The 26,401-nt window shown below is 54.6% G+C and overlaps 1 protein-coding gene across 1 annotated transcript in view; it reads right to left on the bottom strand.

Moving 5' to 3' along the window:
- Positions 1 to 3,504: 3,504 nt before the first annotated feature.
- Positions 3,505 to 26,401, bottom strand: part of LOC109380388 (leucine-rich repeat serine/threonine-protein kinase 1) — a 40,453-nt gene continuing 17,556 nt past the window's right edge. Inside the window, exons 12-24 of the mRNA XM_019637889.1 lie at positions 26,229 to 26,392; positions 25,187 to 25,326; positions 22,772 to 23,024; positions 20,256 to 20,422; positions 17,760 to 17,957; positions 16,518 to 16,795; positions 15,185 to 15,379; positions 14,278 to 14,429; positions 13,588 to 13,705; positions 12,335 to 12,451; positions 8,714 to 9,567; positions 8,319 to 8,420; positions 3,505 to 6,548 (exon numbers count right to left, since the gene is read on the bottom strand). Coding sequence (XP_019493434.1) covers positions 6,371 to 6,548; positions 8,319 to 8,420; positions 8,714 to 9,567; positions 12,335 to 12,451; positions 13,588 to 13,705; positions 14,278 to 14,429; positions 15,185 to 15,379; positions 16,518 to 16,795; positions 17,760 to 17,957; positions 20,256 to 20,422; positions 22,772 to 23,024; positions 25,187 to 25,326; positions 26,229 to 26,392 — 2,916 coding nt within the window. The 3' untranslated portion in view covers positions 3,505 to 6,370. The remainder of the gene's footprint in view (positions 6,549 to 8,318; positions 8,421 to 8,713; positions 9,568 to 12,334; positions 12,452 to 13,587; positions 13,706 to 14,277; positions 14,430 to 15,184; positions 15,380 to 16,517; positions 16,796 to 17,759; positions 17,958 to 20,255; positions 20,423 to 22,771; positions 23,025 to 25,186; positions 25,327 to 26,228; positions 26,393 to 26,401) is intronic.

The raw sequence follows: 26,401 nt of genomic DNA, 5'->3' as shown, positions 1-26,401 counted from the left end.
AGCCAGTCAAAGCCCCCCACATTCAAGGGAGGGGGGCACAGATGCCCCGGCCCCTTGATGGGAGGAATGTTAAGGCTAATTGTAATGGGACTCACAGGGTGGGGGATACTGTGCTGGTGCTGGTCATCTTTGGGGACACAGTGGACACCCCACTTACCAGCTTTCTTTCCCACTCCATACCAGCCGCCGTCCAGCTGCACAGATAGTCTTGGCTGGGCCTCTCCAGAGCCTTCTTCCCTTCCTGACTGCTGGGGGCAGGTCTTCAACAGGCCTGCTGGTGAGCTGGGCCCCACGGCCCCTCTGCCTTTCTCACTGTGGCTGGGCTGACAAGGCACATTCAGGGCGAAGTGGAGCTCAGAGGCTACTTGGTTTAGTGGAGGATTCCAGACTCCCTGGGCCTGACCGCCTCCCTCAGTATTCCGTGGTCATTTGGCCATTCGTGTGGCTTTGGGTCTGTGCTTCTCGGTTCTCAACCTCCAGCTCTGTAAAGAACAGCGCCAGGGAGAGCCTCGCCCTGGAGCCAAGCAGCCTGGGGCCCCAAGAAACCCCAGAGGCCCAGAGGCCCCTTTGCGGCTGTGGTCCGGGGTCTTGGGACAGAACCCTTGGCCATGCCGTGCCCTGTTTGTGTAAAGGGGCAGGTTGTCCTGTGGGACACAGTGTCTGTGGGGCTGAGATCGTGAACTGCACACATCCTCCCTGTGGCCTCTGATGCCTGAGTGGCTCTGGAATGTCCAGCTGAGAACAGGGCGAGGATTAGTGGGTCCAAGCTGGGAGGACCGAGGAGCCTTCGCGGTTCCGGAAGCTACTTGGTAGCCGCAGAGACTCTTATAGGGAAAGTTTGCTATAGATTCCCACACTCCCTGCACTCTTGTGCGTCCTCCCACTGGGCCACTGCCCTCAGACCCCACCACCCTCAGCATGGACATGAACCCTACTCGGGCTGCACCTGGCATGGGGCCACACGCCAGAGAAGAGAGCATGGGTGCACACAGCATGCACACACATCACACCACACACATGCCCATACAGCACATCACACATGTGCGAACACACACACACACACACACACACACACACACACACACACACAGAAAAGACTCTTCACAAGCCTGTGGCATATGCAGAAAAGCTAAGTGACAGTCTTAAATATTTCTGTTACACAAGGAATGGAAGACATCGATTAGAAAGTTCCCAGAAGTCCCCAGAAATAAATCAGCTGCCCCCTGCAGCCGGCCCCCCAGGCACCCTGCCGCTCCTTTGGGCCTCTGCCTGCCCCAGCAGCTTGGGTGTCTGTGTTTACAAATGTCCACACGCAGCCACAAGGGTTCCTTCTTCCCCAGATGTGATCACACTTGGGAATACTCGGTAAAGTAAACTCATCAAGCCCACAAACTCTTCTCGGAGGGCCAGGAGCCCAGGGGTATCCGTTCTAGGCCGACAGGCAGGAGGGCAGGGGCGGGGCCTCCTGGAGTGGGGCGCCCCCTGGTGGCGGGTGAAGGAACTGCTCCTGAGAACCTGGTGAAATTTCGGGGTTGGGGGTGGGGGATTGAGGTTGTGGCCAGGCGGAATGGGGGTGGAGAGGCCCCATCAACTCCCCTCTTCCCCTGGGTTCCAAGGAAAGAGAAGAACTCTTATAGTTTGAGAAACAATATTTCTTTTTGGCCAAGCCCCCAGCCGAAGGCCACCATGGCTGAGTCCTTTCTCCACTGTGGGACAGGCAGGGCCCAGCCCTTGGTCCTAACCCAAGGTGCCACCATCACTGTCTGGAGCCAATGATGGCTGGGCGGACTGGCATTATGAGAGGAGCCACACTGAGGAGCGCCACATTTGCTGGGGGTGCTGAGGAAGCCTCTGCACCCCAACCTGCACATTCCCCTGGCTCAGGGGCCTGTCTCCCTTTAACACAGGCCCCCCAGCCCAGCCCCTGACCTTGACACAATCCTTCCCTGAGTACCACGGGGGGATGAGGGTGGGAATGTCCCACCTTGATTTTGTCCACAGCCAGCCCTGCTTTGCGCAATAGGAATTCCTCTCTAGGGCCTTGCTGCCGGAGAACGGGGCCCTCAGCGCAGGTCCCTGTGACAAGGACAGCCATGTGCAGGAGCTGAAGAGGAGCATGCACATGGCGACCCCTCTGGGGGCAGTCCCCTCCCTGGACTGAGCAGAGGTGCACAGGAGGACGGGCTCTCCCATGGGCCCGACAGCCCTTGTCTCAGATTGTGCCGACGTGAGGGAAGGTGGGCGTGTGTGTGTGTGCGTGAGTGTGGGTGACACGGGTCTTCAGCTCTGTCTGTGAATGTCACCCAAGAAGCATCAACAGGAAAGGCTCAAAGGCCTGTGGCTGGCACCTGGCCAATGCTGGAAACCAGGGGGCAGCTGCACACCTCCCCAAGCCCTGGTCCTCAGGTGGGGGGAGGGAGGCCTACTGACCCAGAAGAGTGGGAACACTAGTGACGGCCCTGAGGGCGACATGGACCATGGAAGGCACAGTGGAAATTTATTTCACATGTGTGCCTGTTCTTACTGCTGTTTCCTTTTTTGAAGTATGTGTTTCTTAATGTTTCTATCGTCTTCTTACACTAATGCATCAGCTTTCATTTATTGTTAAGTGTGCTATACCTGAACTCAGTTCTCAGGTGAAGGTGTTAGTAAAAGTCTCCCTGACATTTCAGAAAAAAACAGGAGTTTATTTTGAAAATGGCTATTTCACAGGAACAGAATCTCTGGTTTCCTGAGTGATTCTCAGGATTTCTGCGTACCCCTGGGTGCCCTTCCTGGGAGAGGGGAAGAGTGGTCATGATTAGGGAGTACAGCGGGGGAGTCACAGCTCTGGTTCAGGGGTTAGGCTGGGGCTGTCACATACATGGTTGCTCTGGGTCCCACACCAATCCTAAGAATTGTAAGAATTTTCATTGCCATTTCACGGAGGAGAAACCAACCAGGGTCACAGAGGAGATGGAACTTGTCAGGGTCAAGGGTTTAAACTTGCAGGACATCAAAGCTGGCCTTTGGGTGACCAGGATGCAACTCTGGGCCCCTTTGTTCCAAGGCTGTTCCAGGGAACATAACTACAGTCATGCACTGTTTAATGACGGGGACATGGACACGGTCTGAGAAATGTCCCCAGGCGATTTCGTCATTGTGAGAACATCACCAAGTACACTTACACAAACCCAGATGGAACAGCTGACCGCACACGCGGTTCCTGGGCTCCAAGCCTGTACAGCAGGTTACTGTACCGAATACTGTGGGCCGAGGCACGTCGTTCCCAGGGTTCAGGGGTTCAAGTCCTTCCTATCCTGCTTTACCTTCATAAAAGGCCTGTTTACAATTCAAGCAGTGCTGAGATGAAGGTATGAAGTGACAACGACGGGGCTACGCTTGCACACCAGCCGTCCATTCTCCTCCCAGGGGCATCCAACCTCTACCACAACCTTGGGCACCCTTTGGGGTACTTCCTCTGTGCGTGCAAGTCATGTTTTTACACACCACACTGCAAATTGCTTTTCAGAAAAACAATGCATTTATTATACCTTGGAGAACATTTCAGACCAGCCCACTAGCACGGCCCCCTTCTCTGAAGGCCTCAGAGTGTGGCGCTGTAGGATGTACAAGCATCGAATGACTTCCCTCCCGATAGAGATTTAGGTTGTCTCCTTGTTTGGGGTCATTATAAGTGACAAAGCAGTGACATCCTCTTTCTGTGTCTTTGGGCATTTTGACAGATATTTCAGGATCAAATACTTAGGGGGAACTGCTAGGTCAAACGATATATGCCTTGGAAATTTCGATGGGTGCAGTCAGAACGCCCTTCAAGGGGTGGCCCCAATGTAGATGACCTCCTGTTTAGTCCATCTTTCATTCAGCAGTCAAAGCGATTTTTAAAGGCAATCAGATTGCCTAATACCCCTATTTGAAACTGTCAGAAGTATAGAGACCCATGTGTATGAGGCCATGCCTAGCTGGCCCTGAGCTTGGGCTTCTGAACAACACTCCAGCCACACCAGGCTTTCCTTGGTCCCTCCAACACAGCAGCTCCTTCCTACCACAGGGCCTTTGCACTTGTGGGTCCTTCAGGTCTCCACATGCCTCCTTCTCTTCACCTGTCCTCAGGTGGCACCTCCTCCTGCAGGCCTTGCCCAGCCTCAGTTCAATGCAGCAGCCCCTTTTGCATTAGCTCCCAATGTCCTGACTTTATGGTCTCCTAGCACGATGATCTCATTTGTATGTTCACTGTCACCTTCCTCCACTAGAACGGGGCTCCTAAAAGCAGAGATTCTTGTCTGTTATGTTATCAGCATCCAGGGACAGTGCCTGACACTTAGTAGGTGCTCAAGAAATACTTGCTGACCAATTTAATCCTTGCCAGCCTGAGGGTAGTAAATGGTAACTTACTGCTGTTTTCATGACTCCTTCCTTCCTGTGGGGTGAGGCTGAGCATGGATTGTGTGCTGGGCCTGTATTTGGGGAGTCAGTTGCTTGCTCATGTCTACTTTTTCTCCTTTTGGGTTTTCTTTCTCATTGACAGGCACCAACTCTTTGTATACAAGATACATGAGCTATTGGTCTCTCATCTGTTGCAAATATTTTTTTTCCCAGTTGACTGTGTGATAATTTTTCCATTTAAGTTTCTAATTTTTATATAGTCAAGTTCATTAACCATTTCCTGTGTGGTTTGTAACTTTCATGAAGACGTTCCCTAAGCTGGCTTGGTGAGGCCACAGCCTTTCTTCACAGCCGTGCGGGCCTGGGGGGTGAGGGACAGGAAGAGCCAGGTGAAAAGGTGAGCTGGGACTGGATCATGGGGGCCCTATCGACAGAGCAGTCTGACGGCAGGTGATGTGGAGAGCAGATTTGGGGCAGGGGAGGAAAAGGATCCTGTTTGTCTTTGGGGGTTCACTGGGTAGCTGTGGGGTGCTGGGATGAGAGGAGGAGGAGAGGTGTGATTAGCAAGGCCCTGATGAGGGACCAGGGCAGGGGAGTGGCGGTGAAGTGGGCAGGAGGCACAGACCCTCAGCCCCCTTAGGACTCAGCGCCCAGGCCAGTATGAAGAAGCGGGAAGACTGAGAGAGCAGCTGTGTCTGTCCGTGGATGCTGCTGTGGGGCACCCCGCATGGGGCCGCCCGTTCCGCCCCGGGCAGTCAGTGGGTCTGGGTGGGACAGAGCCTGCGCTGTTATTCCAAGGCCATGATTTCATTCTTGAGAGTCTGTTTATTTTCAGATAAGAAGAGTCACATTTGCTCGCACACCCCAGCAAATCTTCAGTTTGATTTTTATAATTTAATTTTAGAAAAAGGTCAACAACGTGAACGGGCGTATGATCTCCCCTTCTGGGTTGAGCAGCCCCCCTGCTCGCCCTGTGGCTATGCGTGCATGTGTGTGGGTGCCTAATTTATAAACACTCTTGAGGGGAGAGCCATAAATCTCCAGTTAATTTCACTTCCTGGATTCTGCGGCACATATGTGCAGTCGACGTTTAGCAAACACATAACTGGTGGAAGCCCATAGGATGTGGATTGCGCAACCAGAGGCCTCGCCGCTGAGATTTTAATTAATTTGTGAAAGCGATAAACAAGATTACTATGTGCAAACAAACAGGGCTTGTGCCCAGCTGCATCCAAGTTTATTTTACAAAGCTATAAACACAAGGCCCTTTCTTAAGTCCTGCTGATTGTCGCCTTCCTTTTGTCAGCAGAAGGAGAATGGAGAGGCTGAGTCAGCACTCTCAGTGCAGGGCTTTGGCTCTCCGGCTGTGTCACTTAAAGGGGCTCATTCATTCCCCAGACTGGGCAACGCTCCTCGCCAAGGGTCCTTCTGGGGGTTTCTCACACCAAGGCGGCCCCGAGTTGGGCCCCGGGAACTCAAAAGCTTGAGAAACGTGCTGAGAATCTGGGGGCCACCGGGGGAAGGGGTAGGGGGTCACGGCCCTTCTCCCTGCCTGTCCCAAATGACTTCCCAACAGAGAGAGTCTCTAGTGTCATTCCATCCCAGACCTGGGGAGGAAAATGGGCAGGCCCCGTCTGTGTGCTGGGAAGGCCCAGCCTTCCGCTACGCCCCAGCCCAGCACGGGGTCCCACTCCCCTGCTCCTGGAAGTGGATAGAGGAGGCAGGAAGAGTTCCTTTCGTCTGACCCACCGTCTTCCTTTGGGCTGTAAAAGCAGCAATGTGGGGGAAGGAAGGGGTATCCAGGTAACTCTACCCTGGAGAACCCGAGAACCCCCAAACCACTGCCAGCACTTCTTAGCAGCAAGTGGTTCACAGAAGAACTCAGTCCACCTTCTGGGTCCTCTGAGGGCTGCAGGCTGCAGGTGGAGGGGTCAGGCTACTGGCCTGGGCCAGCCAGGTCCAGGTGAGGACCATTCCACAGGAATTACCTCCTTTTTCGCGTGCAAGCCTCCAGCCGGCCCAGCTCCTCGTAGGACTGGTAGAAAATGTCAAACTCCCTGGTGCCCCAGCCCCTCCAGACAGCCAGGCACCACTCCATGTTTTCGTTTTCAAAGCTGCACACAATTGTATCCTTTGCCACCACAGCTGCGTCCACAAGCACCCTGTAGACAGAGGGGGATGTCTGAGATAGCCCACAAGGGTCTCCATGTGCTGGGGGCTGGGACCCTTGGCCTATACCTTCTCAGGAGGACAGAGTCCGGTTAAGGGGAGATCTGTGCCTCCCAACCTGGCCCCAGCCACGTGTTCTGATGCCCTGCCTCTCCCTGGTGGCCCAGCCTGTGGGCAGAGGCTTTCTAACATCTAAAGAAGGGCCAAGGGCATTGCTTTAGGTTCACAGGGATTGTCACTAAAGGCTGACTTCCTAAGAGGACGCTGATACAATCAGAGTAGGTACCTTTTGTAATGTGTCTCTGACCCCCAAAGTGTCCAGAAAATATCATCCATTTCTGCTCGTCACTGGCCCAGGGAAAATGTTCACTTAAACTCAATTCCCTTGCCTCAGCATGATTCTTTTCCCATCCTACGTTTCCACATGCTTAGGAAATTCAGGGTAATCTGTTAGGCAGGAAACCTGCGCCGAGTCCTCACCATAGCCACTTGTTTTGAGGCTGTGGCTTGTTCTGCATGGCCTGTGCATGCAGTTTCCTTCTTGGGCCCCGCTAGGCCCCCTCCTCCCGCGGTGCCAGCGCTCCTTGCCTGGCACTGAGGCCAGCATGGGAGCCAGGGTGTCTAGGGGCCCTGCAGGGCTTTGCACCTCACAGGCATTTGCTAGCTACTTGCCGATGGAATCGACGTCTCAGATTCATCTCAGAAAGCTGGTGCACTCAGGCTATGGTCTTCCTTTGGGCTGGCTGCCTGGGCCACCTTCTCCCTACAGCTAGTAAGTGTGTCTGGCTGTTGGTAAGCCTACTTTTGGGGGACAAATGGGGGAAAACACCAGGGGAAAACTGAGGGGCACGGAGTGCAGGTTCTCTGAGGTCAATAGCTCTGGGCTCTGCAGACCCATCCGTCCCCCCAAAAGCGCAATCCGCAACCTGGGAACCACCTCAGCCCAAGGCTGGCGCCCGCACTCAGCAGCAAACCCAGATGGTTTCTAGAATCACTGGAAGGGCAAGGCCGCTGGCCGTGGTGACTCACTGAGAGTCCCATTCTGGTGGCAAGGGAGGGGAACGTCCATGGATGCTTCCTTGGTCACCGTCCTGCTCTGGGGGAAACAGGCTGAATGGGGTCCCCCTCTCCATAAGGGAGATTTACTGGATGGGGTTCAGGAGACAAAGTGAGGGGTGCAAACACTGTCGGCTAGCAGGGGACTGGACTGTGGGAACACTGCTGGAGCCACCTGTCCATCTCCACAGCCACACACACAGGTCGGACAGGCTGCCCTGCACCACCCTCACGGTGGGTCTGGCCTGCCTCCTGGTAGGACTCTCCCCACTCCCTACCCCCAGCAGCAGCAGATGGGTGCCGGGCCCTGCCTGCTGCTGCCCAGGGGCACCTCGGGAAGGGCTCTCCTGCTTGGTGGGAAGGACAGTGAGTCACCTGAGTCCCCATTTCAGTTGCAGCTCAACTCAAGTCCTGGAGATGTACCCCAGGCAGGGCACTTGGTTCCCGGCACTGGGTACCTCTAGAAACAGGCGGCTGTGGCCGGTGGCTGATGCCAGGTTCAGCCAGTATCTCCTGATCTCCTAGGAGCTGCCTGGAGCGCCCCACCTTGCTCCTCCTCTGCCTTATGGCCACCTTGGTGGATGTGACGTCTATTTGTGCAGGACCGAAGGGTGGGTGGCCTCTGCGCAGGGACATGGCAGTGGGGCCTGCATTCCCCATGCCACATCCCTGGTCCTATAATAGGAGGAGTTTCCCGTCAGTCTTACCCCCACGGAGTCAGTTCTCGGGCTTTCAAGACAGCGATGATGCGGCCCCGCTGGGCACCTGCGTCCTTCTCCAGACCGATGACGAGAACATCTCCACCACGCCTGCAGAAGCAGAACCGAGAAGGGGAAGTGCTTGGTCCAGGGCTGTGCTCCCCGGGAAAATGGAACTGCCGTGCACCGAGCAGAGAGGCCTGGTACCAGGAACCTGCCCATGCTGGGCCGGAGCCCCCCGCCGTGCTGTGCAGAGGAGCTTTACGGCAGCCCTCAGATTTGCTGAAGAGACACCCCCAGATTCTAGGGCACAGGAAACAGCAGCTCCTGATGGATCTCCATAGGATCTTAAAGCTAGTGTAGTGCGCACGCGCGGGGTCGCGCCCCACTGCCCGGAAACTTACCTGGGGACCCAGATGACGTCTTTCACCGCGAGGACCTTCACGGCCTGCAGGTGCTGGCTGAAAGCCTCCCCGTCCACGGGGCTCAGCTCGTGCTCGGACCTGTCGGAGCCCGCCGCGGGCTCGCGCAGCCTGTCCGAGTCCTCGCCGTCGGTGGAGAAGGGCACGCTGGAAGAGCTTATGGGGGAGCAGGGCAGGCTTGAGGGGGACAGGAGGGACCGGTGGGGTGGGGACGAGGAGTAGGAGGACATGGAGCAGTAGTCAGTCAGAGAGTCCTGGTGGTTCAGGATCTGCGTGCCCAGCTCCTTGCTGTACATGATGCTCACGTCTGCGATGGCTTCGCGTTCGGGCTTCTGTGGGCTGGCCATGCGGCTGTCTGGGGTCTCCAGGCCCAACGGGAGCACGGGAAACATGTCCCTGAGGGGGTTGGGGTCTCCGCAGAAGTACCGGGCACACAGCTGGTAGGTGGCCGAATGGTACATCACCAAGGAGTTGGCCCTGTCGTCCAGGCCCCAGACCACCTCCTCGCCCCTGCACTCAGAGCTGCACACGAGGGACGTGACCACCGACGGGGCCGAGTAAGGCTCCAGCCGCCTGCTGATCTCCAGAGTCGCACAGTCTATGACCAGCAGGCCCGGCCCGTTGCTGTACCAGACCTCAGACCCACTGTTGACCACTTCCATGGTCCTCACGGGGTACGGGTTCTGCCGCACGTCGTCATCTGGGATGTTAAACTTGGACCTGTTGGCTGTGTGTGAGCACAGGTAGGAGCAGCTGTCCTCTGGGGCGCCCCGCACCACAGGAAACACGGCCACAAGCCCGTCAGCAAGGCCCGCCAGTACCAGGTAGGAATTCTGCTGGAAGACAGGTACACCTGACGCACTTGCGTCTCATGCATTCCAGGAGAGAAGCAGAGCCGGTGCAAAGCTCATCTCCACACAGACCCCAGGCAGGCCCGCACCCCCCACCAGCACACCCTGGAGGAGCAAGGCTTCTAAAAAGGCACGGATTGGGCCGGCCGAGTGGCACATTGGTTAAGAGCTGGCTTGGGATGCCTGAGGGCCCCGGTTCGGATCCCACATATGAGGGCCACTGACACTGCCCTCCACAGCTAAGATGCTGAACAACAGCTCAACCTGGAGCTGGGCTGCCCTGAGTCGCCGGCGATGGTGTAGGCTGCAGCCCCTGTGGCAGTGGGTTGCCATGGGCTACCGTATGTAGCCAGCAGCCAGCGTGAGCGGCCAGCTGCCACAGTGAGCGGCTGTCCAGAAGCCAATGACTGATCTGCCTCGCCCGGGAAGAGTGCAATGACGGTGCCAATTTGGGCCGGTGAAGCAACGTCCTCCACAACTAGATTGAAGAACAAAACGACAGCAACTTGTCTGTTCCCTTTCCCCCAATTCCCCAGCGCTGTTTCCATCCCCCAATTGCCCAATAAAAATCTTACAAAAAAAAAAAGGCACGGATTGCCATCTCCCCAAAGAGCTACTCCCCCAGCCCCCCATGTGAGCAGGAAAGGAACATGCAATGTGGGGAGCAGTGGGGAGCTGCCTTCTCTAGGTCACCAGGGAGTCGCTCAGGGCTGGACGTGGCTCCCTCCCTCCTGTGAACTCTGCTTGTTAACATGAGAGCAGGGCCTGGGTCTCTGGGCCCACCACTGCCCCCCAGCTCTGGCCTGGCACAGGGAAGGGCTGAGTCTAATTCATCTCTGTGACCCCACCTGGTTTTCTGCTCCCATAGACAATAAGTGCCAGCTGAACTAATTCTTGAGGAAATCGCTTTCCAATTCAACCCTCTCGTGGCGGCACTTCTTGGCCACTGCCCACACGTCTGCTTGGACATGCCTGTGGTCTAGCTGATACCGATCGTTCTTGGGGGTACGCCCCACCCCCACAGTGAAGCATGCACTCTTCTATGGCCACCAGAGGCCACTGAGCATGCTAAAGTTGCAGAGGCCAGGCTGGATGCTGGGCCCTGCCCAGGCCTCCCGGAGCCTTGCTGTCCTGATGGGGCTGGGGTGGGGCAAGTTCAGAAGAACAAAGCTGGAGCCAGGACAGAGCAGGGCTCCAGGCCTCGTGCCAGCGAGGGCAAGCGGCAGAAAGCCCCCTTGTTGGGGGCTGCAGGAACTCGAGACATAGGGCTGTCCAAGGTAAAGAGCAAACCAGCATCGAGTCAACAGCAAGGTCAATAAGCCCTAAGAACATTTATCGAAATCTATCTTCAGGATTGTAGGAAAGAAAGCAGCCAAGGCAAACAGGAGCTACGTCTCTATCTGAGTCCCAGCTCGGGGCCCCACGACCTGGCTGGGTGTGAACGTGCGCGTGCAAGAATGCAGGGCTCTGCCATCCGCGGCCTCCGAGGGGCAGGCACCCTGGCAGGGAGGCTCCGCACAGAGCCGGCTTTATTCCCTCTGGTGGTGCGGGCGGCGGTGCCCTGGCTCAGGGGCGCTGGCCAGCAGTGGCCTTAAATAACGCTTTGTGTCATGTTCTCCTGTGCTCTGGTGCAGACCAGGTCCCCAGCTGCCCAGCCTCGCCCATGGGGCCACAGTCATAAATGACTCTAAGGTTGATTTCAGACTTTTTTTTTAAAGAAATGAAATTGTGGTAGGGTGGGGAGAAGAGCACATACATTTCAGGCTCGTCAGGAGGTAATAATAAGGCTCACTTTTACCTACTGCGACAGCTTGGAGCTTTGGGTATGCAGTGCCCAGAGATCCTTTACACAGTCTTTTTTTAATCCCCATTTTACAGATGGGAAAACTGAAATTGGATGCTGACAGCCAACACGTTTGAACAAAGCAACACCAAAAATGACACCTTGAGCCGTGCACTATGAGTGGGCAGTGACAAGCAGGAGCCTCAAGGTAGACAAAGGGAGAAGAGCCTGTTGCTGAAGGGCCAGGGGGTGGGAGGAGATAACGGAGGGCAGCTTCTCAGAGCAGGAGCCATGGCCTTGATCTTGAGAATAGGAGGTAGTCTGGGAGAGGTATGTGCAGCCGGCAGGGCTCTTGGTGGGAAGGGCTCCCTGAGAGTGCGGGGTTGGGTGGGGTGGGATGCACGCGGGGCCAGCTGGGGGAGGGGCACGATGGCCCTGCAGTGGCGCCCTGGTCTGATCCTGGGACCTGCAGAACTGCCTGGGACCTGGGCTGAGTGGAGCCACCCTCTGCGTTTCATTTGAGAAAGGCAAGGGCTGGAAGGTTGAGGCCATACTGGACAAAGAGGGACCTAGGTTGGGGACCCGGAGGAGGCGGAGACAGAGGGTGGGGCAGGGCCCGCCAGAGCCATGGGGAGGCACCAGCCAGCTCCTGATGGCATACATGCGGCTGCTCCTTTATACCATCTGCACCAGAAAAGCATTTCACCTGAACCTGGGGCTGCGCTATTTGTATAAGGAATGCAAGCTTTCCACAGAACCCTTAAGTCTTACAGGTCACCTAGGTTCTTGCAAACCAGGACACTAATGATCGCTCAGGTCTCCTGGGTCTCTAAGGCTGACTGTGACCTGGGCTTGGTGGTCCAAGAGGGTGTGACTTTGACCCCCCCCTTATCCTCCCCCTCCCCCATCCCAACCAAACAGGGAAGGGAGAATCAGACCCCTGAGTACCCACCTTCCTCCTTACCTCACCTTTTTTAAAACAGGAACTGCCAAGAAGCAGGTGACGACAGCCGGGGTGTCCAGAGCCCGCTGGGGGATGTTTAAGGGACACATGCCCTTGAGACTGTATATGTAGATCTTTTGATCCTGGAGGGGTGGCAGCCAGCGTGAGATGGGGTGGACCCGCCTGACATCTCCTACAGGGGCCCACTGGCTCTTAGAAACCCTTTGCGCCTTAGGAAGTGACATGTATGGAATTCTGGTTGCTTGTTTTCAAATTTCTGTTGTTTGTGGGACCTTGGAAAACTACAGAATTGTCTAAAGAAGCAAAATAAAATTGCCCAGAAGCTATTACTCAGAGAAAATCACCTTTGGGGCACACACTTTCAGTTTCTGTGGGTACGTGTGTGTGTGTGTGTGTCCCCGTTCCCAGCAAAAGTGGGACCACACTGCTGTGCTGTTGTCACACATTCCTTTTCCTGTGATGATATACACTGCAGGCTGAGGCCCCACCTACCGATTCCATGAGGGGACGATGTCTGAGCACTGTTCCCTGTCTACACTCATGTGTTAGAAATTGGCCCATCTGTTGTCCTGTGTCTGTTCCCTAGTCTTCACTACTATGAATTTTCCTGGGATGGGCATTCTCACAGATTGTGTTATTTCCTTGGAACAAATTCTTAAAACTGAAATACCACTGAGGTTCACGTGGTGTGAAGAGATTCCTGGTACGTATTTGAACCATGTTCTCCACTGCCACCTGGAAGTTTTGCTCCAGTTTTATAACACCCCCTCATACCCCGCCACCCACCCACCCCAGTCGCTTCTGAGCATTTGTTTCGGGGGCCTTCCAATCTGGGTTTCTCAGAAGACAGCATCTTGGGCCTGCTGCGGAGTTCCTTTACGTGAAGGCAACAGCCCTCAGAGCTGAGTGGGTTTGCTGTGGAGACCTGGCAGTGTTATAAGAAACCCGGTCCCTTTACCCACCCACTGGGTTCTCCTCTCCCGGGACTCTGTACCTGACACTTATCATGGCTGAGTCCCAGTCACCAGCCAGGGACAAGGCTGGCTGAGCTGCGCCTGGTGAGACGCTGCTGGGTCACACGGCTGCTGGCATTACTGTGGGGGGTGGAAGGTGTCTCACAGGTGTGAGCTGGGGTCATCAGAAGTTCAAATGTTTCTGGGTTTCCTGTATTTGTAGTTGCTAAATCTGCTCCCCCCCAGGGGCTGCCCCGCTCTGGTGTTGCCTGCCTTAATGCGAGCCCTGCACGGCAGGTGCTTACCTCGGTGGCCGTCCACAGAGAGCTCTGGACTTTGAGCTGGCAGCTCAGCCTCATTCCTGCGCAGCTCACTCGCTGGACTTCCAGAAGGCCCTTCTCTGTGTTCACCACTGTGTAGTTCCTACAATGGACGACGGTGTGCGGTCAGCTCACACTGCCAGGGGCCGCCTCCCTCCCTCCGGCGTGGCCTATAGCAGCCTTGGAGGAGGACATCAGCTGTGGGCCTCGTCCGCCCCCTCGGGCCCAGGGCTGAACTTTGTCATGTTCTGAGACCCAGGCCTGCTCAGAGCTGCGCACGCAGGCAGAGAGAGGCCATTTCCCATGGAAGGAAGACTCCCCACGAACTCCATGGCCCAGCAGCTGTGCTCCAGTAACTGTCCTCTCTCCCTGACGCCCAGCGTCACTGACCCCTCTACCATCAAGCTGAAGATAGCTCCCATCTTAAAACCAAGCCCCCTTGGACTGCTGCCTCCCCGACCCCTGGCAGATACCACCTTTTCTTTGGTTCTCTTACCCACAAACCATCCGTGCCTGTTTACATGTGGGGACTGAGTTTTCTCTCTCAGGTGGCCTCCATCAGGCTTTGAACTGTCCGCTAAACGTCTCTCCCATGGTCATTTCTGACTGCCCCCCAGTTACACGATCGCCCCCAATTCTGACACCAGCGGGGCACGGAAAGCCTCGGGCCGTTACCTGGATTCCTCTTTCCCATCCCAGAACACCACCGTGTACTCCTGGCCCGGGGACGAGAAGAAGGCTGTCTGCCTCCCGCATGGCAGCTGGTACATGAATGTGGCGAAGGTGGGGTCCTTCATCTGGCTCACCACCGACAGGGCCAGCGGTCGCTGAGGGAGAGAGGCCACCAGGGCTGTGAGCCGGGTCACTTACCACCAGACTGATGCCCATTCTGCCCCCACGAAACCAATGACCGAACCAGGGAGGAAGGTGTGGAACCGGCTGATTCAAGACCCAATTGAAACGAGGCTGAAGCAACTTCCGGCACCAGAAACAAACCCTTCCAGGTGTCTGGGTCATTGCTGCCTGCGGCGCCTCAAACTCAGGTGGTCAGGTTCGTCTAAACTCTGATATTTCAACTGCCATACCATCTTGTATAGAATTTGTCTCAGACCTCGTTTACTCCCAAGACATTAAACCAGCACTGTCTAAGTTGAAAAATGAGTTCTAACCTTGAAGCCACTGGTCCCTTCCAAAAACAAGTGGCTTTAAAATGATAATGTGACCACTGCTTCTGATGAGCAAACCTTCTAGCCCCGACTTTAAAAAGAGACACCCCCATTCTCTCTGCTCTTGCATGGGGCTGTGTAAAGGCTGATATGCTTGCTTTGCATGATGATGTCACACAAAAGTTGGGGAGGAAAAGAAAGTTCATTTTCCTGAGTATTACACATACCAAGAAAATGATGTGGACATGTTAGGAGCAGTAATACGTCTTTCTAGAAGAGGTGAGAAGGGCCACCCTGTTTGCTCCAGGCCCTTCGTGAAGGGTGGGCAGGCCCCCGTACATGTGTGCGCTGGAGACCCACAGCCTCCGCCATCTTGGCTGGAGGAGCCCCGGCCCCAGGCTCTGTGCCCCAGGTACCTTCTCGGGCTTCGTGTCCCAGCATTCCATCATGAGTGCCTGCAGCCGATGGAACTGCACTTCCTCTGGCTGCCCCAGGATCGGGCGGATGCCCTTGGACAGCTTCTTGGCAATCTGCAGCTGGTGGTGGCCCAGCACGGGCCGCTGTCCCGACAGCAGCTCGTAGAGCACCATGCCGTAGGAGAACATGTCTACCTGGGCACACAGGCAAGCCAAGTCAGGTCCTCTGCCCGGGCACAGCAGCTTTCGCAAGCTGGCCCTGAGGTGGAGGGAGCAGGGAGACACCCTCAGACAAGGAAAACATGGGCCCGGTCCAAAGGGAGACGCTCGTTAATCTCTCTCCACCTGCCCAAACATCTGAACAACCCTCTGAGCAACCATCATTCTATCCCTTTATTCACCCATCATGTAATCCTTCCTTCCTTCCTTCCTTCCTTCCTTCCTTCCTTCCTTCCTTCCTTCCTTCCTTCCTTCCTTCTTCCCACCCACTCATCTGACTGCCTGCCTTTCTGTCCATTTACCCATCCATCCATCCATCCATCCATCCATCCTCCCAACCATCTGTCTTTCCATCCAGCCATCCTCCCATCCATCCATCCATCCATCCATCCATCCATCCATCCATCCATCCTTCCATCCATCCATCCATCCATCCATCCATCCATCCATCCATCCTCCCATCCATCCATCCATCCATCCATCCATCCTCCCATCCATCCTCCTACCCATCTGTTTGTTCATCCAATAAACATAGGCCAAGACTTGCTAACTGCCAGGCAGTGGTTAAGGGCTCCAAGGGTGCCACGATTCTTACCCCCAAGGATGAAGGTAAGGCAGGAAAACAGACCCTCAGCTTAATGTGCTCAATGTTAGATTAACCGTGTACGTAAACCACAAAGAGGGGAAAGTCTCCAAATCAAACTGCGTTGATTCCTCTAATTTTAATGTCATAAAAAGGCCCAGCAAGGAGAGAGTTCTACAGGCCTGCGTAAGGGTTAAGAAATAACTTTTTAGCAGGACAAGGGAAGAGACAAACCTGAGAATTTTCAATATGAAGGTTCTTATTATAACCTCAGTTTTGAGGTGCCTTGTCTGTGTCACCTGCAATAAGCAGCTCTTATTTCTGGCACTCTGATTTGCCTTATCTATCTTGGTTAACAGCCACAGCTGCTGAGTTAACCCTCACATGCTTACGTCAATGACCCATCTGCTTGGGGAGGTGGGGGCGGGAGACAAGGAGCTCAGAAGCTATAGGTGCTGCCAGGGTGACCTGGCTGGCCTCACACGTGCCACTGGGCTGGGCCAGGGGACAGCAGTGGGCCAGGGTGGGTACCTTCTCATCATACACGATGCGAGGCCTGATCTCCGGGGCCTGGTAGCCAGGAGTGCCCTCCACACCCAGGGCACCCTCATGGAAGGACTGCCTCGAAATCCCGTAGTCTGACAGCTTGATGTTCACATGCTCCTTGACGTCGAGGGACCAGACCAGAATGTTGTCCGACTTTAGGTCACAGAAGATGATATTTTTCTTGTGCAGGTAGGCCAGGCCAGAGGCAATCTGGTAGGCGATTTTCTGAGTGAGCATGTGTCCCAGGGGCATAAAGGAAGAACCTTGGCAAAGAAAAGCATATCAAACTATCATTATAGCAACTGTCCTCTTCTCTTACCTTCTGTCTCCCCAAATGTTTTATATTCTACTGACGTGCTCTCATCATTCTCGATGCCAGAAAAAAAAGAGTGACCTTAAGTAAAATGGCATTTAGGACACAAATGCTTGTTGTGACAGTTTCATTCAATGGTATCTCAGACCTGGGATTGGTATTTTTACTAAAAGAGCAAGGCTTCAAAATTCTTAGTTTTCATCTCAGGCCAAGCTTGCTATACTATCAAGGGGTGAGCTGAAGATATAAGAGCTTCATTAAAACAAAAAAATCTCTTTCATTGGGGGGGAAATAATTGATTTTAATTGCATTTCTTCTTCCTTAGTCAAAAGACAGCTGCCTTTCTCTCTCTGTCAGCTCTTTGGAATTTAGTTACCCGTTTCTCAAGGTAAATTATTTTAGAATTTCATTAAAAAATAACATAGGACAAAGCTGAGCCCAGAGTCTCAGAGTTTTAACAACGGTGGACATGTGGTCGGTCTGTCATGGTTTAGGGAGAGATTTACTCAGCTATGGGCTTGCTTGGGGGACTGCTGTGGCTTGGCCTCCCTGGCTGCCTCATCTGATGCTCAGCTGTCCTCCCAGTGGGGCTGTCATCATCCTTTTTAACAAGCGAGGAAATCAAGCAACTTCCTGGATTATGGTGGAGAACCAGGACTTGGAACCTGGTTCTGTCTGACTCTAAAGGGTGAGCTCCTCTGGCCTCGATGACACCACCGCACAGGTTGAGACCTGGTGAAGACCTTTCGTCACCCACAGGGAGGTGGCTATGTGAGCCGGGGTGGGAGGCAGGTGTGCTCTGCCCCAGACAGCCGGGCCAGGCAGGCGTGGTCCCCAGGCCTGCGCTGCCTTCCACGGGCTCCATGGGCCTGGGCCCCCACCGCCCCTCTGGAGTGCTCTGGGCTCGGCCGTACCTTTGGCGTTCTCGGACAGCACGGTGTTGAGGCTGCCCAGCGGGGCCAGCTCCAGGGCGAAGCAGAGGGGATGAATGCTAATGCCGATGAGGGACACGATGCAGGGGTGCTGCAGCGCGTGCAGCATGCTGGCCTCCTGCCGGAACTCTGAGAAGTTCTTCATGGCATCCGTGGCCCGCAGGTGCCGCAGCATGGTGTCTGCAGGGGACAGCTGGCGGTAAGTGCGGCCCAGGAGGGTAAGGGGTGAGGGGCGGGCTGCCCTGCTGGGCCCTGCACCACCTGCCCAGGGACCCCATCGGAGCCAGGTGACCGAGGGTCCCGGCCACACTCAGAGCTGCCTCGAGGGGCTGGCAGGGCCAGGATTTACATTTCAAGGTACTTAACGTATCAGGGGTTGAAATACTGTCACTCAGAATTTGGCCCCAAATGGTGGCATTTCTGAGGCAGTCTGGGCTGATCACAAGACCCCTCCACCTCAGGTGCGAAACTTGTGAAACCCCTCACACTCGGTGGTTCCTGCCCCATCAATGGAGGGCCGTACATGTCCCCACTCTCGTCACCCAGACGTCGTTCTTGCAGCCATCACCCCAACCTGCTGCTGGCCACCTGAGGGTCACGTTTGTATCTTATTCCAACTCTGCATCCCAGGAGGGCCGTACGCAGGCTGCTTACCCACAGGATGCTGAGGGATTAGTCACTGCTGCCCACGTCATTCCCTACCCAGTGGCCAGGACCCCCGAAGGCAGAAAAGACCCCCAGCTTCTTGTGCACAGAGAAAACTGGGGGCCAGTATAGGCCTGTGACACGTCACCTCCGCAGAGGAGAAAGGTCGATGGGCAGTGGTGGGCGATCTCACGCCTGTGCTGTAACCTCCCAGTGCCCTTGAATGCATCCCATGGAAGGTGCCTGCATGAGCCCTCCAAGGGGTCTTCCCACCAAGTGGAGGGGCAGGACGCCCAGAACCCACCCAGCAGGAGCCACCAGGCCTGCTCGTCCTCCTGTGGCCTGACCTGTCCCTCCCTCACGGTCAGAATTTAAAATCGGGGCTCACCGAACATGGGAAACAATCTGGGGAGTTAAAACGCATCGATTGTGCCTGATCTACGTGTGTGCTGGCCACATCTGGTTTTTAAGTGTAAAAGTTTTGTTTTTCACATTGGGTCTTTAACTCACTAAGAATTTATTTTTGAGTGTGGTGTGAAGTCTGACCCAAATCTCCACCCCAGTTTAGTGAAGAGTCAGCCTTTCCCCTGCAGTCATGATGTCACCTGTGTCACGTGCCAGCTTCCCACACACATGTGCACTGTCTCTGTTCCCTGGATGGCCTACGCTTGCCTGGGAGAAAATGGTCTGAATGCCTGTAGACTTAGAAGTTATGGCATTTGCTGGACAGGCCTCTTTCCTGTGTCTTCCACTGTAAAATTTTCTCAGCTGTTTTTGGGCTTTTCTTATTTCATATGCATTTTAGAATTAGTCAGATTTCACACACACACACACACACACACACACACACACACACACACATGCACGCGTGTGCACACACACATGTATGCACATACACACCCTGCGGGGATTTACGTGAGAACTAAATTGAAACATGTATATTAATTATTCCTCAATACTTTGTGGTTTGATTGCTGCCGTGGACGGTGTTTCCTAACCGTCAATGCCGAATATGGGAATGCCACTGAACTCTCATGGTGAGCTCACGTCCAGCCATTTTATGAAACTCTTACTGGTTCTGACGTTTGTCAACAGAGTCTCTTAGCTTTTCTGTACAGAAAGTCTCATTCTCTATACATAATAACATTTGTCTCTTCCTTTCTGACTTGCTTTCTTTATGTTGTTCTATGATTTTAATTTTTCTACCAAGAGTGTAAGTTCCTGGTATGATCATAAAGATGGCAGTGGTAAGCCAGGGGTGGTGACAATGCAATAGTCAGCTGGCAGGAAGCAAGGAGGCCTCCCAGCATCCACACTGGTTGGGCATTAAGTGGTGATGGGCTCCCCATGACGTGTAGGGCTGAGTGTGGCAAAGCAAGAGGGTGTTCCCTCCTCTGTGGGGGTGCAGGGTGGCGAGAAGTCACCCCATGTGGCCTTCCCAATCCATTCAACTTGGGTGCCCACCTTCCTTCCTTCAGTGGAGATGGCTGAGAGGGCCCCGTGGGCTGAGAGGGTCTTCCTGAGGCCCACCATCTGCCAGGCATGTGCTGGACATGGAGCAGACGGAAACTGTAAGGATGGCCATGCTCTTGGGGGCTCGTGTCCAGGCAGGAGAGTAATCTCCAAAAGCAAATTCCAGGCTTTGCTCTGCCTGACCCTCAGGCCTGTCCCAAGTCCTGCCAGGCACAAAGCAGGGCTGCCCTGCGGCCCATGCTGGCCTCACCCACTCTCCTCCTGCCCGTGTGCCCGTGGCCTCTGGGCTCCCTAAGGCGGCATGAGGTTTGGACCTAGGAAGCACGCGTCTGGAAAGAAACGATGCAGGGCCCTACTGACCTGCTGGGACATTAGCGAAGTTCTTGAATTTCTTGATGTGGAATCGCTTCACAGCCACAGGCTGGCCTTGGTACCGGGCCCGGTAGATGATGGTCCCGCTCCCGCCTTGGCCCAGGACGCTGCTCTCGTCCTCGCTGTGCTCCAGCTTGCTGTTCTCCAGGAAGAGCCTGCCAGAAACAGCGCACGCGGGGGTCAGCGCAGACCCCCAGAGAGAAGGGGTGGGTCCCGGGCTGGGGGATGCGAGGATGTGCTTGGCCATTTGTGTCCACTGTGGAGAATCATGGATCAAAGCCACCTATGGCGTCAGACAGGTCTGGGCAGGTTATGCAGCCTCACCAAGCCTTAGCCTCCTCCTCTGTAATGGGGTCTGTAACAGGAACGGCGTCATAGGCGTGAAGGTAACAGGCTCAGGATGAAGCCTCCGAAAAGGCGGATGTGGGAAAAAGATCCCTTTGGGTACTTTCCTCCAAAAGCCCGTGCTTTGAGAACCTGTACCCATCAGACACACTGCACATGTTTCGGTGAGGTCAGCTGTTTCCCCCTTTCTTTTTATGAAGCAAAGGGTCATATAAGCAACCACGCAGACCGATGACTAGGACGCCACCTGAAGGCAGGGCGTTTAGCCTTCACTGGTCTGCGTGTGTGCTAGTCCTAGGGAAACATAGGCATTTGGAAATACGCAAGTTGCTCCTGGAAGGGACGGAGGGAGGGCAGGGCAGCCCCAGTGTCCTTCCACTTCAGGGCCTCCCCTGCTCTGCCGAGGTGCACCTGGGGTCCTCATCAGCTACCTGTGCCAGGTGCCTCCACTGGAGCCCTCCTGCCCTCCCCCACCCCCCATGCAGTTGTTTTGCATGTGTCCTGTCTCTCCCCTAGGGTCAGATTTTAAAATTGGGGCTGGTTAGACATGGAGGTTCCAATTTTCCCAGGCACAGATTTTGCAGTGGCTCACCCTCCAGACCAAAGCAACTGTGCCCACTGCAGCCTTTGGGGACACGGGAGCCCCCCCGGGCTGTTGTCCAGGTGCCCACCCAAACCACCTGCTCAGGAAGTGTGGGCACTCAGGGGCCACCTCGGACTGCACGGGGAAAGGCAGGGCCGTCGGGGTCCCTTGGGTTTTCTGTTAGGACTTGTGTAAATTATGGAAGCACATATCGGTGCAGGAGCCAATCACAGGACAGGGACGCCTGGTTGCCAGGTCCCACCTGCCCCAACTCCCAGGGTGGGGCCATGGTCATGGGGCCACAGCCAAAGTTTCCAGAGCCTCGGCTGGATTTTGAGTCCTGTTCAGATTGTTGGGCTTTTCAACTCCTGGCCAAATAACTTAGTTTATGAACCATGCTACAGCCTGCGATTAGGACCAAACCAATCGAGACAAGCAACGTGGCTTTCCAGATTCCATACAGTATTCTACTGCCTGGATTCAAAGGGGCACAAAATACAACAACATTTAGTAAATAAGTGAAATTCTAAAACTTTGGGGCTGCTTAATCAGGCACCCCTCCACCAAAAAAAAAAGAATCTGATTCACACATATGCAAAACTCTGCATATGGTCCGAGAAGTGATAACTATCATGTTAAAGATTTAGGAATTCTGCAGAAAAGCAGTGTTTAACTGGCATTGCCCCTGACGAGGTAACGGGGGATATTGAAAAGAATTATGGGGGAACTTATTCCACATAGGGAGCAATTTCTTAGTTTAAAAGACTCATCCAGTAGCATGTTTTGGAACCCCAATTCTACAATATCACAGAGTGCTCTGTATGCATTTTCTTGAGATGGGGATCAACTTAGAAAGATGAGTAAAATATTCTCCCCCCACCCCTCCAAAAAAAGTTTAATTTTCTTTAAAGAAACTAGATGGAGCAATCTTTTGAATAAGAAAACAACAGGACTTCACAACTCCAAAAAACGCCGGGTAACCACCAATGTCAAATTGTCTCCAGGGAGACAAGATCCTAGCTTCTGGTTTCCATGGTTACAGAAGACGCCATCTTTTACCGAGCACTTGGCTGTCGTGCCTGTTTCCTGCTGGATGGGACCACAAACGCTTTTTATTTTCTCCAGCCTTCTCTCCCCAGTTATCATCTTAGGTTAGCGCAGGTGGGCTCAATAGATTTCGGGGGTCCAAGTGCTCAAACTTGGGGCAGCAGTCAGGAGTCCGCATTTGCCAAGAAATGAAAATGAGGCTCCCAGTCTGGGCGTACCCCTTCTTGAAGGTGGAGGAGCATCTGCCTCCCATTCCTTGAGATGGCAGTACCGTAGGATTCCGGGGAGAGCCAGCTCCACCGAAAGGAGATGCAGCCAAGTGAGGGAACGACTGAGTCGGGTCCTGCAATGGCTTCTCCCTCTAAGTGCTCTGCCCGTATTGGCCTCAAAATTGAAAAGGCGATATCCTGGTTCCCTTCTAGCGGCCTAGGATGGGACCCTAAAAGTCACCCAGGACTGTGTGGGAGCAGTGGCTACAGCAGCTGCCAGCACCTGAGGGTGGGCCGTGCAGTGTGGCGCTGTGGCTTACCTGGCTGGGAAGTCAGTCATGAACAACTCGGGGACCAGCTCCTGCAGAGGCACGGGGAGGTCAGGGTGCCTGGGGCAGGTGATGAATTCCTGCTCAATGGCCGTCAGCACGCAGTCTTCCATGTCGAAGTACTGCACAACTTCTGATTTGTCACCAGGGTCGGCGGTATGCTGGGCCCAGGAGGTCTCGCAGACTGGGCAGGGCACATACTGTTCCATGAGTGGGGTCCCATCGCTCTCCGTGGCCGTCAGGGCTAAATGGTAACAGAGGGGGAGACAGCTTACAGAAAGATAGCCAGCCGCAGGCAGGTCCCTGAGCATCACCCTGCAACCCCAGGCTGGGTGGCCTCTCCCAGAAAGGGATCTGTCTGCCCTCCCGTGCACTCTCAGGAGGGGCTGAAACATGACTGCTGCACTCAGGTTCCTTTTTGGAGAGCACCATCGTTGATCCTGAAATTCTTGCACAGGGAGGGGTCAGGGATGCACTGGACAGCCTCTAGCTGGTGGTCGGTGGTCTAGACCCTGAATAGGCTGGCCAAGGAGGGGATCCCTCCTGCACAGCTGGGCTCCGACAGGACGCTGTGGGCTGGGTCTGAGCTACGCCACACTCCAATGACCGAACCACAACCAGTAAGGAGCCATTGTTAAAATTAGAAACACAAGGCTTGCAATTACTACGATTCCTTCTGGAAGAGCCATGCATGGGGAGAAAGAGTACAAATCATAAGAGACAAAACCTAGTCATTTTACATGTGTTCCCTGGGAGACACACAGGTTTTGTGTACGCCTCTAAAAGAAGGTGCAAAGAAACACCCCAAGGTGCCCTGTGGAAGCCTTCTCAGGGCAAGCTGAGGGCCTGCTTTGTGCAGGGTAGGGGGTGGACTCCTAGAACTTTCTGGGCATATCTGCTCTCCGAGACCTGTGTGTAACACATCCTACTAGCTGGCTGGTGGTGCCATTTCCGGGCAGCCCTGTCTCAGGCCCTCAGCCCAAATCCCCCCATCAAACCCTCCATAGCACCTGCTGTCGGGGGACTGCTGGTTGGCGGGGAGTCATGAAGGGCCCAGGAGGGTTCATATGGACCTAGAGGCCCCCCCTTGAATGGTCAAGCACAATTGCCACAACTTACACACGAAACTATCTTCTCTTAGGCCCCTCTCTAAGCTTTCTGTCCTTGTAGGTCACCTTCCCATCCACACCAAAAGGACCCCAGGCTCTGGTGTCAAGTGTGCACTCCGACCACCCCCACCACTGTCCCTTAAACATTTGCTCTGATGCTCTCCTGGGACGCAGGGGTGACCTGCTGTGAGGAAGCCAGCTCAGGGAGGCTAGAGGACTCTGAGCCTGAGCTCAGCTTGCTGGGCCGCCAGCCTTCAGACTTTGAGGGCTCCCAGGAACAGGCTGCCCAGCTTGGCCCCAGATGGCCTCCTCCCTGTGGGATGCTCTGTGGGTTTGTCTCCACTCTGATAGCAAAACACACAGTGGCCCCAACAGCTTCACTTCAAAGAGTGTTTTCTTTGGGTGGACTATCAGTGAAGGAACTGATCAAAGGGTCCGAAAAGGGCCATGGGGGTGGTTGAGCACCTCTGGGGTTTGGGGTGGGCGGCAGGCAGAGAAGGAGAATGGGGGCCCTTGGCAGGTGGGACTCCCTTCCCTCCCGCCCCTGCCCAAGAGATAAAGTGCCATCTGCGGGCTCCCCCAGGTTCCAGCAGCATTGCCCTCACTGTGTAAACAAGAGTGCGTGAGGCCCCCATTGAGGGTCCTGTTGGGCCACGCGTGGTACCGGGGGCACTGTGGGCAGCCAGCAGGCCAAGTCCTGCACACGCCCTGTGGGGTCTGGGCCCACATCTCCCCAGAGCGGCCCCACCCGTGCCCACAGCTGAACTCCCCCAGGGGTCAGGACTCTACCAGGGGTCAGGACTCTACCAGGGGGCCGTTTCAGAACCCCTCTGGTTTCCTTGGGCTGAATTCCAGAGTGGGATGTCTGCTCCCCAAATAAGAAGCCCCACTCTGATTTATAAAAAAGAATACAGTTGACCCTTGAACAACGTGAGCGTTAGGGGTGCTGACTCCCACACAGTTGAAAATCCTCTTATAATTTTTTACTCCCTCCAAACTTAGCTACAGTTGTCCCTCGGTATCTGTGGGGATTGGTTGGTTCCAGGATTCCCGCAGACACTGAAACCCACAGATGCTCAAGCCCCTTCTATAAAACGGTGTAAGACAATGCATACACCCGTGGACCCCCAACACTTTTTGTTCCGCGGTTGGTTGAATTTGCAGATGTAAAACCTGCTGACACAGACCATATAAAAAAATATCCGCGTATAAACGGAGCCACACAGTTCAAACCCGTGTTGTTCCAGGGTCAACCGTATCAACATGAGCCGAGACTTGGTTCACAACCTTCTCTTACCGGGAAACCACTGATCGATCAAGGAATTGACATGGTCTGTGATAAAAGCCATTGCCGAGAAGTCCCTCATTTCTGATTGGCAAATGATTTTTATTCCTCCGCTTTTTTTCTTTTTCCAGTTCACGTCCGAGGATTCCACACTGCAACCCAGAGACAGAAGGGAGTGTATTGTGATCTGGCTGTGGAGGGCGCTGGGGTGGTCCTCTGCCTCCAGGGTAGGGCTGTCGGAGGCTCTCCCATTCATGTACTTGTGTGCATTTCCTTGCCTTGTCCCCCCCCCGACCCCGCCCCCAACATGGTGAAGTGGACATAATGAGGACTTCCCAGTAAGAGATGTTCAGGCTGGGATCTGGCCCTCAGGTGCGACCCGGGAGAAGGTTCTTTCTGAACCACAGGGTTCTCACCTGCCAAGGTGACAACTGTGAGCTTGAAGTGGGAACAGCTACTGGAAAGCACCCGGCATGGCCACAATCAGGCCCTCAAATCGAGTGACTTTCCCCTTTTCCCATTCTTTTCTCATAGAGTTGAAGATTATTTTGAAAAATTCATTGTAAATATGAAATAATCTTGTGTGTTTATTAAACCAGATTAAAATCATCTATTAAACCTGTGGAGCTGACTTTATGTCTATCTTTCTAAAAAAAAAAAGGAAACAGGAAAACGGAGCTGACGTAGGTATCTTCTATCGGTCGAATCTGGGACCAGTGTTGGCAAGTCTTAGGTCAAGGGGGTAGGGCCTGATGGCCGCAAGGCCCTCGTGGGTCCCACCTAAGTGACCACGGGGGTGCCACAGCCCAGTGGCCGTCCACTTCCCTCAAGCCCTGGGCTGGTCACCACACCCTCCCTCACCTTTCCTGTCCTACTAGAGGAAAGAAAAAGGGCTGAGGAGATGGGGACCCTCTGGGACATTTGCAGGGCAGGGGGGAGGTCTTCCATTTCTAGTGAGCTGCCATGATGAGCCACTCTCAGGAGCAGAACTCTGGACACCAAGTGAACTGTCTCCCAGCAGAGGCGCCACGGTGACCCCATCAGGCGTTCCTACCTGAGGTAGCCCCCATCAAAAGTGACCAGGAGGCCTTCCTGCCAGTAGATGGTCTGATTTCTTTTTACTCGGAACGTGCTGCAGCGATTTCTCTGGTTTCCTGCAAAACTGTAGATGGTGACTTTCCTATGCCTGTTCTTAGTATTCTTCTTGGTTTCGAAAAGCTGAAAGAC

The sequence above is a fragment of the Hipposideros armiger genome, unplaced genomic scaffold, assembly GCF_001890085.2.
Source record: "Hipposideros armiger isolate ML-2016 unplaced genomic scaffold, ASM189008v1 scaffold_35, whole genome shotgun sequence".
Classification (NCBI taxonomy): domain Eukaryota; kingdom Metazoa; phylum Chordata; class Mammalia; order Chiroptera; family Hipposideridae; genus Hipposideros; species Hipposideros armiger.
The sequence above is the reverse complement of the archived record's forward strand: the minus strand, read 5'-3'. Positions and strand labels throughout refer to the sequence as shown.